General features: G+C 44.6%; 1 protein-coding gene across 1 annotated transcript; it reads right to left on the bottom strand.

The window, feature by feature from the left end:
* Positions 1 to 9,636: 9,636 nt before the first annotated feature.
* LOC121048039 lies at positions 9,637 to 12,322 on the bottom strand. Its single transcript, XM_040503891.2, has one exon. The coding sequence runs from the start codon at positions 12,274 to 12,276 to the stop codon at positions 9,661 to 9,663; it is 2,616 nt and encodes an 871-aa protein (XP_040359825.1). The 5' UTR covers positions 12,277 to 12,322; the 3' UTR covers positions 9,637 to 9,660.
* Positions 12,323 to 18,026: the final 5,704 nt, after the last annotated feature.

The following is an 18,026-nucleotide window of genomic DNA, read 5'->3' as shown; positions in this document are numbered from 1 at the left end:
CTGCAGGACGCTGACTTAGTTGATGTGGATTCTTGAAGAAAATGTACCGCTATCGATAGAAAGGGAATTACGCCGCTGAGTAGGAAATACTATTTTAGTATGTCCGGACGCGGCTCCGGAATGTAAAGTCTGTTTTGTTTCGTTCGAAGGGTAAAATTGTTAGCATAGACGAGGATATAATGTTCAATTCTTCTAAAATAGAAGTAGTACCAGCATTTAAAACTTTAGGTGTCTTTTTTTCAGAGAATATGTCATGGGATGCTCATGTAAATTATGGTACATCAAAACTGTCTAGCATTGTTAGCCTGGCGTATCGTCACAAACATATTTTGACTTTTAGAATAAAGTTGCTAATATATAATTCGCTATTTTACTCACAAATTACGGCCATTTAATTTGGAAAACAACCTTTCATACAAATCTACAAAGATATTTTTATTACCAAAAATATACTACGAATCATTTGCAATTTTTCACCGGAATTTCCAACGGAAAAATTGTTTAGCCAGCTAGATGTAAATTTTTTTTTTAACTTGTATCAATATCGAATATGTGTTAAATATAAAGCTGAAATGAGTATGAATGTACGACATCTTGTGAGCTTAGCTGACTTAAAAGGAAAAGTATATGCATATCCAACGAGAATGAATCACAGAACCTTGGGTAGTCCCATTTTTTAGAACTAATTACGGCCTTAAAATCGCGGCGTTTACTCTCCCAACCACCCGCAACTATTTTTCTGCGCAACACATCGAGCTTGCAAATATATCTGCAGATAACCTTAGGAACATAATAATTCTTATCCAAACTGATCAAATGTGAGTGGCATGTTTATATGTTCATTTTTTGTTTGTTATATCTATACTATTGCTACTGTGATTTTTCTGTTTTGAACATGTTGATGTACCAAATGAGTTTTCTTTTAACTTTTGTTCCCCGCTGCTTACTTCGGGGGGCTCGGGACCAGTCAAGCTGTTTTAACAGCTTTTTTCCCAAGCCGCCACCAACACTGTACCTCATTGTTGTTGGAAATAAAGCTATTATTAATTGCACAAGCGGTTGCACACAGTTCCGAATTTGCCGAGAAGTTGCAGTATACAAAACACAGACGTCGTGGCCAGCCCCTTTTGCTTCGTTCTTCGTCGATACGTAATATCGGTGTACGCGCGGTGATTACTATTATAGCATCAGTAGGATTAAGAAAAAATCAGAAGTGAAAATATTTTCAGAGCTTATGTGCGTACGCGATGCAACGCAAATTGTTATCTGATTCAAAGCCCTGGGAAGTCCAGTCCGCCTACTTTCCCGGGAAACACTTGGAAGAACCAATCGCTGCAATCTACGAAGGGAGGTCAGCGAATGACGAAATAAAAAAAATAACTAGACAAACAAAATATATGTGCGCAGCGACACTAAGCACGATATGAGCACGTAAAATGTACTGCTCCGTGTCAGCGCAGGGTATTTCTAAGGCTAAACATATTTCCAGCCTCGCCATTCGCCGAGCTCTCTTTTTGGATGTTAGCGATTGGCTCTTCTAAGTGCTTCGCCGGAAAGTTGACAGACGGGCGTTTGTTTAGGGTGTGACATCTAGCGAGCACCTAAGTTCATGGGCCGACTGAGCCATTTAGGCGAGTTTTTCTTTCTTCTTTTCTTAGGTAATAAATTTTGAAAAAAGATGAGACGTGTTGGCTACATTGACACACATCTTATAGTTGGTATATGTGTGAAAATAGCAGCAATGATTGACCCAAGGCACGCTTTGCGGTGAACGATGGATTAGCCAACATTTTGATGAGTGTCATCAATCAACGCGCATATTTTGTTTTGCAATTTGGTTCAACATCTTGCGTCGAGATGATTTGTAAATCAATACATGTTGAGGAAGCAATCCGATAAGAATGATGTGTTGCGGTGAACGAATATGAAGAACAAGTAATCAGTAGGCGAGACTAAATAATATTTAAGAAAATATCGATTTTGATGCTCGCGGCATTCGGCCCTTTAAATATAGATGTCACCCCCGTTCCCGTAATTGTGTCTGACAGAACCACACCTCTCTAGAACACGCGCCTAAGCGCACAATCTCTGCGCGTATGCCGTTACGATTAAGAAAACGCTCGCCCAAGGCTCGCTAGTCCTGTTTTCACAAAACCAAAAGCTGAACCGGAAACGGGAACGGGCTCTTAATCTCCAAGTTAACTATTTTAATCTGACGCTTTTTCTGACACGGAAGCGCAAGAGAAAGGACGAAAAGCGTGAGAGAGAGAGAGAGAGAGAGGGTGAGACGGAGCCGAGCACACAAGCGACCTAAAACGAAAGCAAGTGTCACGCGCACGCGTATAAAACGCTGTCTTAAGCGTATGCACTCCACAGCGAAAAGGCTCCAAAACACGTTTGGTAGCTAGCAACCCATCCAGAGTCGACAAAGAAATAGGCGTTAGCAAAAAGGTGGCTGAATGCCTAAATGCGTCGTGCCCGTTGATTTATGCGAGAGTGTCCCCGGACCGGTTGGGTCGCGTCTCTCGAACGGTATCCGAGAAGCGCCCATGTAACGAGGTGGCCCCGCGCCGTGCCCGACCTCACGCGAGAAGACTCCGCGGAATTTGGGGGGAAAATACCTACACGCAAGGCGGCTACACGGGAGGACATCGATGCGTAGTATAGGTCTGAACATATTTTCAGTCCCATTATTCCGTGGACCGCAAGGATTGACTCTCTCGCGTGCTTTGCGTGAAAGTAAATGCACTGGATCTGTTTGTCGTTTCGCCCTCAGTCTGGACGCACCCGACCCTACAGCTAATGGGACTAATCGGACAGAGTCAAAACCGCAGCATCATGGTGTTCGTCGTGTTTCTGTACGTGTTCTATCATCGCTGAACTGCAATCATAAACAGAAAAGGCGTAGTTCCTTGCGCTTTCGACGCTGCTTGACTGGTTCCGTTACCTCCTAGCGTCGGCTGCGTCTGAACCTCAGCTGAAACGAAGTTTAGTTCCAGTGACTGAGGCCAGATTTATACTGCGGTTAATTAAGGGTGCCCCTGGAACTAGGGCATTAGACTGCTTAATATTTGAGGCTTCGACAATTGCCAGTGTGGCCTCTTGCTTCCTAACTGAGGAACACGCGAGAAAATGTTAAAATGGCCATCTGGGCTTTTTTTTTTATTTCTAAAAGTTTTGAACTTATTACAAAGATGGTCACAGGCCGGACGAGTAACGCCGGTTGGGAGAATATCTTGCGCTGTCCGCCCAAAACGCACATAAACATAAGGCTCGACGTTTACAGCTTTACTATCTCAAAATGCGATGCTTCGATGAAACTTCGTTACGGCCACAAAATCTGAAAGGTACGATTCTCCACTCTCATTGTTTTGGCGCTCCATCGAAAGTTTGCTTGAGATGCGCAACTAACATTCCCCTGATTCCTCTTTCGCGCTATGGAGGTTCTTGTTTATACGGAGAGGAAGTCGCCTGCTTTTTGCGCAGTGGTTGCGGTGACGCTAGAATGACACGAGTTCTAATTGGCTTTGAATGGAACGGTAGTGGGTTGGCTTCAATTCTATAGATGCCTTGAGGTCTACCCACTATTTGTTTTTCAATCAGCCAATAAGAGCTCGAAGTTCTGGCATCATCGCAACCCCTATGCGAGAAGCAGACGAACTATAGCGCTCCGCACAGCGTACTTCCTGACATAAAATGAGCTGTTCGTCACTACAGCAGGTCGCATTGCGTGCGATCAAAAAACTACAACGTGCACAAAAAAGATTGACAGTGTCTTTTTTTTATTTTCAAAGATAAACCACGCATCGCCGAATACTCAGTATCCGCCCAAATGGAAAGGTAGCGGTCCGACCCTGATTCCAATGTTCCACAACTAACCGCTATCTTATTCAAATGTTATCAGATATTTTCTGAAACTGTCAATGGGAAAATGAGACCCGTTCCAGGTAGTTGACTCCATTCGGGCCCATCTAATCCTAGGCTTCAGAGACTTCTATTTTTTCGTTGAAATATTTTCGAAATCATGTATAGATTTTGCATAAAATAACGGCTAGTTCCTGAACTTTGGAATCTGTTTCGAACCGCTAGCACCACATTTTGACGGAGACTAAACGTTTGGCCTTGCGTAATTTATATTAAAACATTTTATTTTAGAGGGAACATGATTTTGTTTTAGAGTTTATATTTTTCCGGCTTATAAAAAAGAGGTCGTGGCTAGGCTACGTCGGCGTTTCGTCACAGCGCCATTAACTCCTGACTATCTTTCATGGCCGATACTGCGACCTCGTAGGCAAGTTTCCATTACTTCGACCGTAAGCTCTCATTGACTAGAGTAACGAGGGGACTGCGACTGTCCACGATAATATCAGTGACTAAAGTTTTTCTCGCAATTTGTTTAGTTGTCACATACTTGGTCATTCTGACACGCTAAAGACAAATAGCGAAATAGATCATTTTCAAAGGAGCGCGCCGCCTAGTAGCCGCAACGCCAGTTATCCGAATCCGCCATTGTTTGGGAACACGATCCGAGCATCTGTAGGACACGAGGGCTGCGTCAGCATTCGGCGAGCACTCGGGTCCAATCACACGCTGCTTGCCTAGGCAATGGCGGCTGCCAATATTGCTTCATGGAGTTTTGAAGAATGTTTATTATCGTTTGGGGGGTCTTTTCCTTGTTTTAAAGTAACGAGTTAGCCGTTAAGGAGCTGATGTCGCAGAAACTCCGGAGTCGGTTGTGTGCGCTAAAATCCACGATTGGTCGATAGTGCCATGACGTCAAAGCCACATGACCTCGCGCGAGAATTTCAAGCAAATTCCTCAGGTGAAACCTGATGTCACGCGTAGAACGAAAGCGATTAAAAAAATACAAGCAAATCAAAAGTCGCCGCATGTCTAAAATTATTTCACTTTATAAAGTGATTAACCTAACTTAAATAAAAACATTCATAATTGTAGGAGGGATTCGAACCCTTCACCCTACGTTTGCGAGCCAGGCACGCTGCCCGCTAGGTTAAGCGAGGCACGCTTGCACGGCTATCAGGTTCCGCTATAGCGTTCTACTCTTAAAGGCGAAGCTTAAGCGTCCTCCAAGTTTTGTCATCAGTCCAAATTGTTATCAATCCCAAGTTCATAAATTAGGAACTACAAGACAGTTAATAATGTTTGCTTCCCTTCTGCTTTATCGTGGGACGTGTTCGTTCCGGTTCTGATTCGATGTGGTCTTCAAAATGCGAAGTGACATTGCATCGCTGTCGTGGAAATTCATGTAACCACTTTTTCAACACCAATCAAACGCACCATGGCATTCTTTGATTGGAGGTCACGTTCAGCATGCCCTATTTTTATGCGATGTTTCGGAACCAAAAATACAGAGATGTCAGTTTTCTACGTTTGTAGGACGCATACTTCAGTGCGGTGATTTGTTCTGAAACTCCGAAGAATCAAGGTGTATCTATATTTGTGGTCCCGCCCTACACTTTGAAAAAGCCCGCATGTTACTTCCCCACAATACGCATCAAGAGCCAATTACTGTCCCTCTATTACGAGTGGAGTATGTTTTCGTAAAAACACCTTGTTTAGGCATAGGTTACCGAGTTTTTGTTACTTTTTATCTGTTTATCGAGTCGTGATAATCGTCAGTCGCAATGTGATGCAACGTTTTGATATTGGCGTTTTCATCTCAAACTCTTTCAGGTTAGGTATACACACTTTTTTCAACACAATGTCACATTAATGGCGATACTTGTGCCTCTCTAGACCACATAATCAACTTCGTATGAATGTGCAATTCTATCTTAAAGTGCTAGGTTTTGCGTAAAGGCACATGCCTGAGACGTAAAATGCAAGTCGGCTTTGTTAATCGCCCCTGAAGAAAACTACAAAAAAACGATGTAAATAAAAAAATCTAAATGATGCATAACGTTTTTTTGGAAGAATGTGCATGAAATGTTACATGCATTCTCAGTCCAACACTGTATGAGTTATTTCTGAATCAACACTATTTTGCTGCGTGCGGTGCCGAGCTACCCCAGTAGATGAACGACCAACTTCTCATGTGCTCCGTTAAACACAGTCTCTTTATATTTAACGTAGGCATGTTTTTATTTTACGTCATGCTCTTTTCAGGTCCTATGAGCCGCGTAACATTTCTCTGCCCCGTGAGGAAATGTCTCGGTTATTTGTTACTAGACGAAACGACCAAAAACACTCTGACGTCTTTTATTAAATTTTTCTAGAGGATCCAAGAAACAGTTTTAACGTTATATCTTATTCATTCCTATCACCGACCCACGCGCGCGGACACACGTATGTGACCGCACCCAAATCACTAGCGCTTGCTCTAACGCTAACCGCATTAGAGCAAACAGGCAGCAGCCCCTAGTTTATCAAATGTCGCAAGACAGCCCGTGGGGGACAATCGAGGAAATGGCTAATCGAACGACAAGGCGAGTTAAAGTCGCCCCGCCACTTGTGTGGGCGCTTGGCACGTCTGTCCGATTGGCTTGCGGTAAAGAGATCGGGCATCCAGAGAACAAGGTACAAAACCTAATGTACCTTGATGGTTTTGTTTATCATAGCGGGAGAAAGTCGGCCAAATGATAGTTACTTATGTTGTTTATCAGAGGCCGACAGTAGGCAATTCAAGCGTAAAAAAAGTTTTTGTAAGTAGAACGCTGGAATATAACTTTCCTGTGGGCGCAACTATTTAAGAAAAAATATTTCTGTCACCTGTTTAACCTGTATTATATTGCGCAACGTTACTTACAAAAAAATAAACGAATCATTCCTTGGTCTGGTAAGGAGTTGCGGGGTCACTAAGTGTTTTAGTAGATCGATACGATGACTCCGATATCGGTACCCGATACTCCGACGCCGCCTTTGCGCATGCGTCGTATCGTCATGATGGCGTATCAGAGATATCGGAACGGTCTGCTAAAATTCTCTATTAGAGCAACCTCCGCAAAGTGAAGTTACCGTCATTGGCTTTCAAATTAGAGTGCCGTTATTTTTGTCTCAAGAACGCCCTTCCAGGTTTGGGCCCAAAATTGCAATTTTTAAGCGAACAAATTACACTTCTAATTTTTATGTATTGGGGTTCAACAAATAATAGTGCACTCTCCTGCGAAGGTTTATCGCAATGTCTAAAGTATTCTAGGAGAAATCACGACGATGCCAAATCACACATTTTGCATACATGAACTTTCGACGTTTTCTATTTTCTAATTGCTGTAACTCTGCACCGGTAATGCCTACAATGATGATTATACTCCCATTGGAAAGAGCAATTCCTAACAATTTCAGTACCTCAAACATCATTGTTCGGGAGTAATGACTATGCGGGTAAGAACACTACAAGAGTCCAGCTTTCACAGGGAAGAGGCACTTGCATGGACAAGAATCGGAAAGTCCATCCTAATATAAAAAGCCGGAACTAAAACGGACATTCGTTTATAGGAAGCCACGTGGGTTCGTCTGCTTGGCTTCCCAACGATGCTCGCCCCACACACAATCTGAAGCTGTTTCGTTGATCACAAGCATATCAAATTCCTCACTCGTTTTGCAGTCAATGTCCGGAGCCCAATGGCACTCGAAAAAAACGTTCGAAGCACGAACTCACTGTTAAGGCCATGCGGGAGATTAGGTGAAAGCGAAAGGCACCACATATGATCTTTGTACCTTTTGGTTTCTACCACCGGGAGTAAAATAATAATAATAAAGAGTGGTGTGGCAACTTGGACTAGGTTTTTCTCAGCTTTATTTTTATTGCAACAACTTTCAGTTTAGGAATTCTATCATTTCAATGCATTGCGGAATTGATTCTTCGCTTTCAATGCTTCTGAATTGAAAGTTAATAAAAAAAGGCGGATGGCTATTTATGTTTCCATGAAATGAAGCTTTTATTGCCAATAAGGAGGTCTTTGATTAACAGAAAATGCCCCATAGTGTGGAACGTTGTTTTGAAACGTACTCAGAAAAAACGCAGATTTAATTGTAAAAACAAATAGATATCCGCTCTTTTCAAATGTTTTTTAGTGGAGGTCAAAACTTAGAAATGTTCTGTATTTTACAGCATTTTTATATATCTTTTTTGGGCTAAGTGAGGTGGCTTTTCTGAGTACATCTATGCCTCCTCATGTACCTTGTCGGAAAATTGTCCTACAGAGATAAAGCTTTGTACGGTGAATATAGATAAGTAGATTAATAAGCCCTCCAAATTTCATAAATATTGAGATACCGGTTTGAGACTCGACACTGCTAGCTGGTGTCACTCTTTAAGAATGATTGTGTTCTTTGGTATATTAGTGGTGAGACATTATTTTATGTAAAAAAATGGATCACTGTAGCTGCAGTTCGTACACTGACGTAGTATTCAACAACTCTTTCCAAAAATGCAAACCAGCGCGCAAAGAACGAAGACAAAGTACGACGCTAAACAGGACAACCGCTGACCCCCAACACCCAACTCACCCACGTTGCCATCTTGATTCAACACTTTGCTGGGAAGATTCAATCAGTTTCATGAGAGTTAGTAACAGAATTTATTGGTTAACATAATGCGATATTAAGTCATCACACTCCTGAATTCTGAAAGAACATAACAGAATTCTGGATTTATATAATTAATTACATGAGTCTTGGTGGGTAGAACACTTTACACATTCTTGAAAGCTCCAGTGATCGACAAAGGTTTCGTCGAGGACGAGACAAGAATCCACTCACCTGACATGTCACTTGCTTGGAAGCCAACTTGTTTAGTAGTGAGCGAATACGTGTTGACCGCTTAAAATCTCAATGAGCCCGAAATCTAGAGTGTGCTGTCTGTGTTCTATGCCCGGCTGTTTCGACATAAAAATCAACAAAAAAACATTGGTTTAAGTCGAGCTTCATATTGCATTCAAGCCATGGCTTTTATTCGCTGTGAAGAATCTTATATTTATATGTAGGGGACTAGGACATCGTAACCGAAGACGGTCAAAGTTCGAGTAAGGTACTTTTTCCCAACGAACTTGAGTGTTCGATCACGGGGCACACATCACTCTCTTCGACTTGTGGCACAGGGTTCCATACGCGCACTTCCGTCGCACACTCTCGCATTAGCACCAGCGGGAAGAAGAGCAGACACCACTTTACACTCATGCGGCCGCTCTGCACACCGAACATTGTATACTGAACTCACAAGCCTTTAGAACTTAAGCGGATTTAAAAATAAATGTTTAAAAAAGTTTGTTCCTTCAAGTACAGCCATTTCCTTTATAAAAATCTATCGAATAATTAGGGTGACACACATTTCCCGCGTTGTATGAATAATAAAAACCGAGAACCGATTCTTCCGGTAATTCGATCATTTAGGTTTGATCATTCATTGTCTTAATACTTTCAAGCGCTCCTTTCAATTTTAGGCCGATCAGAAAACCGTTTCCGCTAAGCATTTCAAGAAGGTCCTCTATTTGAGATTCTTCTTAAATTGCGTGCGTAAACAATTTGTAGTTTCTCACGTTACTCAATCAAACACAGACTAAGGGGCAGCTTCTGTCGATTCCTTTAGCTCCTAGACAATCGCCTTTTTCACGCTTCCTGCCATGCCAAGTAGAAAAAGGAAGTAAAATTAATAAGTTTTTTTTTTATATAAAAATAATTGCGGCGTAAGAGACCCTTCGCTCACGGGATGTAGCCCAGTTCCGAATGCAGGTTGGTGTTGGACCACCGCTTGAATCCGTCCTTGGTGAGGCCGTGTTCCACGTGGATGGTGGTCACGTCCCCGGCCACATGATGACTGATCTCGGAGTCGGACTTCCTCCTCTGACGTCTCGGCGCGCACGGCACAACCTCATGCGTCGTCTTCCGCTCCTCGAGACCGGAATCGGACTCGTCGCTCGGCCGTCGTTCCCCCTTCTTGCGTCTGCGAGGTCTCTGTGGCGCCCCCACGTACACCACACCGCTCTTGGACGGAAACGCGGACCGCAGATCATGGAAGCTCCAGGACAGACGCCTTCTCTTCTTCCGCTTCGGCCTGGTATTGCCATCGGGACTGAGGCACACTTCCGGGGTCGCCTCGGGATCCACTTGCTCCTTCCGACGTGACCTCATACGGCTGAAGAGCTTACCCGTTTTCGCCCTGGCACGCGTCAGCGAGGACAAGCTGAGCTTCTTGAGGTTTGACAGGAAGCCTGGCTTGTTGTGCCTCTTGGGCGGTGGCTGTTCCCAGCGGATCATCTTGGCGGTGCGCTGGTTCTTTTCGACCGGCTGCAATGTCGACGTGACCCTGGAGGAGCCCGAGCAGTTGCTCAGGGAGGCCCAGTCCCGGACGTGGCCGTGCTTGTTGAACGTTATCACTCCTGGAGTAGTGAGCATTCCCCGACTCGTTCCGTCGTACTGAACCACGTCGATGACCACTTTGCCGTTGGGGCTTCCGCGGAGGGAAGACGTCGTGGACGTACACGCATTCTTGGTCTTCTTCGGTGACTCTCGCCGCTTCACGGCGTGCTGGTGGTGGTGTATCTGGGCGCGGGTGACAAGCTCTCTGCGGTGGTCTTCGGCGCGGCCCCTAACCCTGTCAGTGACGTACGAGTCGGTGGTGGTAGATGCGCGACGTCGTGCCCATGGCGCGTCCGACTCGCACTCACTGCTTAAATTCATGGTCTCCGACATGGTCATCTGGCTTCGACTGGGTCTGCGGCTTGGCACCAGAGTATCGCGGCTGGAACTACATTCAGAGCAGGCCGACGAGAAATCGCACGAGCAGCAGCAATCCGAATCGCAACAAGCGTTCGTCATGGTGCTGGCTTCACGGGTTTGGCAGCAGGAGTCTGAATGATATCCAGAGAGGGAACTGTCGGAGACGCCTCCACCCACCGTCAGGCCGTTAAGCTTCGCGTGAGGCTTGACCTCCTCGGGCGTGATGAGCGGCTCCTTGACAGGCACCCTACTTGTATCTTTGAGGAAGTACGTGTACGACGTTACCTTTGTCTTCTGCGCGGAAGTGGAGGTCGTCGGACCGATGTTCTGTCCGAAGTAATACGTCGACTGTGGAGGCCGGGGTGGGCTTTTTGGCGGCTCCGGTTCTTGTTGGGTCAAGTCTTCTTTGGATGCTTTCGCACTTTTAGATTTAGACGAAAAGTAACCGGTGTCGTTGGTAGGGGTCTGCGTTGAAGAAGTGGATTCGTCTGAAGACTTTCTGTCCCCAGACTTAACCACGTTCTGGAAAATGAGGCCATCCTTGTGACTCGAAGTTTGCAGTACGACATCTTTTGCGATTATATTATCCGGACTCACGGTTACGTTACCATTAGAAGAGTATGAAAAATCAGAGGCAGTTGGTCTTGGTACGGCAGAACCGCCAAATTTTCCAGAAAGGTCCCTATATTTGTACGAGCTCGACTTTCTTCGCACTCTTCTTTTCCGCTCCTCGCTGGCTGATGACTTTGACTCTGTGTCCGTCCTCCTTGAAGACCTCTTGGACGTTCGTTTTGGAGATTTAACTCTCCTGTCGATTTCTTGGTAATATCCACTCGCAGATGCTGTCACTGACGACTGCGCCTCGTCTATCGATGAGGTGAGCTTGCGACCGCTGAAGTTTCGCACGGTGTAGGATGACGTACAAGAGGTGAGGTCGCTGTAATCATCGGGCCTCTTGCCGACGATAGGGGTGGGTCGCGGCCTGTCGAGCACGACGAGCGTGTCCCTAGCCTCGCCCAGCGATGAGCAGATGAGCAGCGCATCCTCGGCTGAGGCGCAGAGGAAACCATGACATTCCCACGTGGAAGGTGCAGCCACTTGCCGAAAGAGACAGGCGAACACGGGTGGGTGCGCCAGTCCGACCAGGAACCTACGCTTGTTGGGCAACCCTGAATACCAGGATCGGTCGACCACATCCTCGGAGCAGGCCAGTGGCACGAAGGCGGCACCGATGGAACGTCGCTTTGCCAGCCTAGCGCTGAACCGAAGCGCAGCCCAGAGGACCACATTGGCGGCTGGAGTGATGACCCGCGTGACGGCTGTGACGGCGCGGCCTGTTTCCGGATCCTCGAGGGCTTCGGCCACGACCAGTCCATAGTGCGACACATCCAACCGCTGCGTGAGGGCAAGCGGGTGCACCGAGCGGTGGTCTTCACCCTTGCGTCGCGCCGCACTGTACAAGTCCAACAGGGGCCTCTGGAGCGCCTTGAGCCCACGCTGCTTGGCCCTGGACTGGAACCGGGTGCAACCGAGGTAACGCACGCAGAAGCTCCTGGCGGAGTCCTCGGCGGACACCAACTCCTCTCGTCGCTTAAACATAACAGGGAACGACACTTTCACGGGGCAAAACACACTTCACATATCCTCCGGCGGCACAGCACAGCGTGGTCCACGAAGACAGCGGACGGGTGTCGGTGCCGGCTCCCGTGGGAGCCGTCGTCCACTCAGCCGCCGGCGCCTCGCTGCTTCTGGTAATCCGGTGGGTGGCGGTTCCCTTGCGTCGAGGCAAGGTCCCGAAGCTGGTGTGGCGGTCGAGACTGCTCTTGGTCGTCGCCGGGGAAGAGCGCCGTGCTTGGCAACGTGCCTCGGCGGGCGCACATCATCTTCGCGGCCGGCGCGGAGCTCAGCTGTCCCACATCGCGGCGACGGTGGCGGCGGACGTTCTGACGGCCGCGCGGTCGTGGGAAGCGGTTGCGCCACGGCGACCGCTCTTTCTCGGCGTGGAACTGGATTTCTCAGGGACGGCCCTCCGCGCCTCGGAGGGCTCCCTCGCGCCGCTCGCCGCTGCTGCGGGGAAAGCGAGCTAATAGAGCGGGCGAAAGTGACCCGCCGAGGGAAAAAGAGACGCGCGAAGGCGACCACCCACAGCTCTGCCTCGCGCTATGCTGACCACGTATACAAGGACCTTCCCGAGTCTTTTTTTTTTTTTTTTTGGTCAAACGACAGAACGTACGAGGAATGTGCAAGGCTCCAGGAAATTCACGAGGCCGTTCTGAAGAGAAAAAAAAAAGGAAATCCCGTTATAATCTCAGAATACATGGTAGCGGTGCTATGACAAAAGAAGAACTGTTCAGCTCAGTTTAGTTTTATTACCTCAGAGGTGCTCAAGAGAGCACTTTATATGAAGGGGGGAAGTACCTGCAATAAAGTAAACAACAATAAAATAAAAGCAAAACTCGAAAAAAAATAACACTGTACAGACTTCACAAAAATAAATCACATATTTCAGGGAATTAGCTTTTTTTTTTTTTTTTTTTTTTTCAATTTGGCGGACAATGTGCATGGGCAATGAATTCCAGTCGGCAGTGGCAGGAGAGACTAAAGGGTTTTGAAATTTGTTAGTTCTGGACAAGGAGGCTGAACATTAAGAGGATGATCAAGGCGCTTCGAAATGTAAGATGGGTTCTGGAGATGTATTCTGCGAAACTCAGATGATGAACAGTAGTAAATGCCATGAAAGAAAACAAGACGGGCAATTTTGGTTCTGTCGGTTAATAATCTTAAACCTCGTTTTTTGTTTTTTAATAACTGTGACATTCGAGGTATACGAGTATTCATGAGTAATGTAACGTGATGCTTTATTTTGTATTGATTCGAGCTTGTTGATAAGATATGCTTGATGAGGACACCAGATGATGTTAGCGTATTCTAGTTTTGACCTGAGGAATGTTTTATATGCGGTCAGTTTTAGTCTTTGATGAGCGAAAAAGATTGCGTTTAATGTATTCTAGTGCTTTACACGCACCGGAGACGGTGTTATTGACCTGTTCATTCCAAGTGAGGTCCCCTCCAAATGTGACCTCTAGGTACTTGTAAGTACTAACTTTCTCTTTGTTTGCGTGGTTGAGTGTATATTATCTTAGTGATGGAGAGGGTCGACTGGAAAATGATACATCTTTAGTTTGATTTGTATTTATGTTTAGTTGCCATGTGTTGCACCAAAGTGAAATTATGTTCTGATTATTTTGTAATAGTACTTGATCCTTAGGGTTAGTGATGTGACGATAAACAACATAGTCATCCGCAAAGACTCATATATTGGAGGATAAGTTGAGCGGGAGGTATTTAATATATATTAGAAATACAACTGGTCCCAGGACGCTGTCCTGTGGAACCCCCGATTTTACTGGTGATTTGGGAGAGTTTCTCTTCCCAACATACGTAGCTTGATTACGGTAATGAGAAAGTTAGCAATCCACTGTATGATAACGGGATAAATGTTTAGTTGAGTTAGCTTATAGAGCAAATGTTGATGGGGTATGGTATCGAAGGCTTTAACAAAGTCAATAAAAGGGCATCAGTAGTTCTAGGAGCATGGATATTGTCGTGCAAATTAGTAGCAAATTCAAAAAGTTGAATTTCGCCCAAAAAAACCTTTCCTAAAGCCATGTTTATTAGTGCAGAGAAAATGATGGTCATATAAATAGCTAATAACATGGGAGTGCAAAATATTCGCCATAAGTTTACTTGGTATGCTTGTTAAGGATATTGGTCTATAATTACATACATTATTTTATCTCCAAATTTAAAAATTCGCAACACTTTTCCAAACCTTCAGTCTGCCAGAAGGTACTTTTGTTTTATTGACCGCTTGAAAATAAAATAAAGCAAATGAGAAGACATTGGTCGGGTTATTTTAAAAAGGTTTGGACGTATTTCGTAATCTCCGGGTGCTGAGCTTGAAAGTCGGTCAATGCTGACCAAAATTCCGTCTTCTGTAAAGGTGACAGGCTCACATAATACAGTAGGCGAAACACATATTGAATCACATTTTAATGGAAACAGTTCCTCGATAAATAGAGATACAAAATACTCATTAAAGACGGTTGCTGATTCGTGGTGGACGAGCTCCTGTGATCATTATAGATATTGGGCAAAGGTTGCTCTTGCTTGAGACCAATAGAGTTCCAAAATTTTTGAGGATTAGTTTTCTATAAATTTAGGAGATCACCTATGTAATGCTTGTTTTTTGCCTTCTTAATTTCTAATTTGCATTCCTTGTAGCACTCGTTATACTTAGACCAAACTGAAGCATAGTCCCTTAACTTCGCTTTCGAAAAGATACGTTTCTTTTCGTTAAATAATCTCTTTAGCCTGTCAGTAAACCACGGCCGTTCAGCATTCCATTTTAGCACAATTTTTGGGAATGAAAGTAGATTTCAGTCTTTTGAACTTTATTTTTAGCATGTTCCAGTTCGCTTCAACTGATCTTTTATCAAAATCACAGAGGGATGTAGACGCGAAACCTTGAAAAGAAGCAACAAGGGCGCTTTCGTCGATCTTACTGTATAGTCATAAATTACGTTTCGTGCTGTAAATTTATACTCATTCAGAAGTCGCGTTTCAACAAAGAACAATATTATGGTCACTGACTTTATCAAGAACATGGACTGCCTTAATATCATAAGGGGAAGATGCAAAAACTAAGAGTAGCATTTTTTCTGGTGGGCTCAGTCATGACTACAAAAAGATTAAAAACGCTGATCATATCCAGAAAGTTTGAGTCTTCAACTGGGTTGGAACATGAAGTTTCAATTTTGCCTTCTTTCCAGTTAACACCAGGGTAGTTAAAGCCACCGCCTAGCATTATGCAAAAATTAGGGTTGCGATATATCCTACAATGAGAAACCTTGAGACCAGGAACACAAGGGACAAGGACAACAAATATGAGACGGTGTTGTCCTTGTCTGTCCTGTTCATGGTCTCAAGGTTTCTCATTATGTATGTTCACCAGCTCGCCTGCGTTTTGACTCTCATTTCATAACGATATAAGATATTTTCAATTCAATCAAACAATTTTTCTAAAAAACTGCTGTCTCTTCCTGGTGGGCGGTAGCAGGCGCCAACATCAAGTCGCGAACGAGGGAATTCTAATCGGATTCATTCAGGTCGCTATTTACAGAGATTGGTATCGCAGTAACGTATTTACTAGCAACAATTAAGAGCCCTCCCCCCGCTTTTTCCGGTGACAATGTACGATCTCTACGAAACAGATAGAACGATCCCCTTAGAGAGAGCTCCTCGTTGAGCCCTTGAGGAGTTAACCATGCTTCGGTGTTATTACTATTTTGGCATTGATATCATCAATTGTGGACGCAACAACCTCTCGTTTAGAAACCAGACTACGAAAGATAACAAGAATGAATGCTACATCTATCCATTTTTGTTTGCGTGTTATCCTATGCTATTGTTTAGACCTGTTATCAATATTAAATTGCCTCAGCAAAATAACCTTGTCATCCTGTGGTGAATAGGCGCACTGTTTGCCGTCCGCGTAGATCTTATCATAAACAAGTCTGACTTTCATGTTTCTTTCCTTAAATTGCTGACTAAACTGCCATAGCTTACTACGATGAAGACGCGTTCGAGGTGTAAAATCTTCCGAAATTGAAACACGTGGTGTGCTTACATTTTTTAGTTTGTATGCATTCTGCATTTGTCAGAACATCCTGCCTACTTCGGTAATCCAAGAAGCTGACAACAATAGGACGTGCTGGGTCACCACGTTTCTTGCCTGCACGAGTGCACGATCTATCGCACCGACCTGGAAGCCCAAATAGCTTTTAAAAACTCCCTGATAGTACTCGCTGTTTGGTCCCACATCTCGTTCAGTTTTTACGGGAGGCCCTGGAAAATCAGGTCATTTCTTCTCATCAGATTGTTTAGGTCGTCGATTCCAGATTCGAGAGAGCAGTATTTTTCGCGTGAGCAATCGAGTTTAGCCTTGAAATCCTGAACAGTTGCCTCACAAACGGTCTTTCTTTAATTTGTGTTATCTTTGAATCTGTTTTTCTAAAGTCTTAACTTTGTGTTTAATTTCGCCAATTCCCAAACATCGCATCCAAACTTTCGCGAGTTTCTTTTCGATTCTCTTCATTTGTTTCCGCAAACTTTTAAAGCATCTTATCTAGTTTCTCATTACCAGGTCCAGAATTTAGTTCAACGTCTCTGGAGAGTCCTAGCAATCCCCTCTAAAAAGAAGGCACGTGTATTGTGGAGCCGAAAGAAACCAATCGTAAATAACTGAAAGTACGTTCCGAAACTTATAGCAACATGTTAGTGTACAGTCTTTCGATAGGGCACGGCACTTAAAAAACAATCAGTTACCAGTGCGTTTGCATTCAGCATTTTTCAAATAACTGACCTGAGTTGTGAAGCATGTCAGATGCGGCATCGCTGAGTTGTGCCCCGGTGGTTGTAGGCAGGGTAGCTCCTTTTAACGGCTGTCCATCGGTGGAGAGGGAATTTTCGAACGACGCGCCACCATCCAGTGATCTTCAACACGGTGAGGATAGCACCATGGCTGTGCCATCTTGATGTTGTTGGATAAGGAATTTGGGTAGAGCACGTGCGCGTCCGGCCATGATGGTTGTCGTGATTAAAGTCGATCTGGGAAAGTAGCGCCATTGCCTTCCCACCTGCCAGCCGGACACAAACAGATACCAGCATATAGACAACAAAGCCTCTCAAGGTGATTGGCTTATCGCTGTTGGTGGCCATGGTGATCGCCATTTTTGGACCCTTTCAAAGCTTCGAAGCTTCGAAAGGGTCGTCAAAACCAGTCGCACCAAGATCGCTCTAGCAGCTCTTAGCTAACGGCCCGAGTTCGGCGCAGTATAGTGAGGCGTCAAAGACCAAGTTCGTTATGTGAGTGTTTTTACAGCAGGGAGTTACGCTGTCTTAAAATAGAGCTGGATGTCACCGCGGAGATAGAAAGAGATACCACACTACGCAATATTAAAACAATCCTCAGCGTTTTTTTTTTTCTCAAATTTTTAGTTTGATAGGACGTATTGCCGCGCACCAAATATTACCGCTTTTCCAAATCAGCGCTTTCCACCACACTATTAGCTTTAATTAAAGCCTTTTAATTCTGAAAAAAAAAACACACACATACAAAAAAAAAAAGAAAAAAGAAACGACAAATAATTGTTTGCGGTAATACTGCATCCCTTGTCGGGAGTTACTGAATACGCAACTGACGCTTCATCATAAAGTTTGGCTTCGAGAATAAGATAATCGAGCCATGAACATTTGACAAAACTCACAGAAAAAGCATGACAACATGG

This window comes from Ixodes scapularis, unplaced genomic scaffold (genome assembly GCF_016920785.2).
Source record: "Ixodes scapularis isolate PalLabHiFi unplaced genomic scaffold, ASM1692078v2 PGA_scaffold1__304_contigs__length_218370807, whole genome shotgun sequence".
In the NCBI taxonomy this organism is placed as follows: domain Eukaryota; kingdom Metazoa; phylum Arthropoda; class Arachnida; order Ixodida; family Ixodidae; genus Ixodes; species Ixodes scapularis.
Note: the sequence above shows the minus strand (reverse complement) of the source record. Positions and strands in the feature narration are given on the sequence as shown.

What these genes read in the sequence shown, in the direction of transcription:
- LOC121048039 (XM_040503891.2), bottom strand. Translation starts at nt 12,276, where the DNA reads ATGTTTAAGCGACGAGAGGAGTTGGTGTCCGCCGAGGACTCCGCCAGG.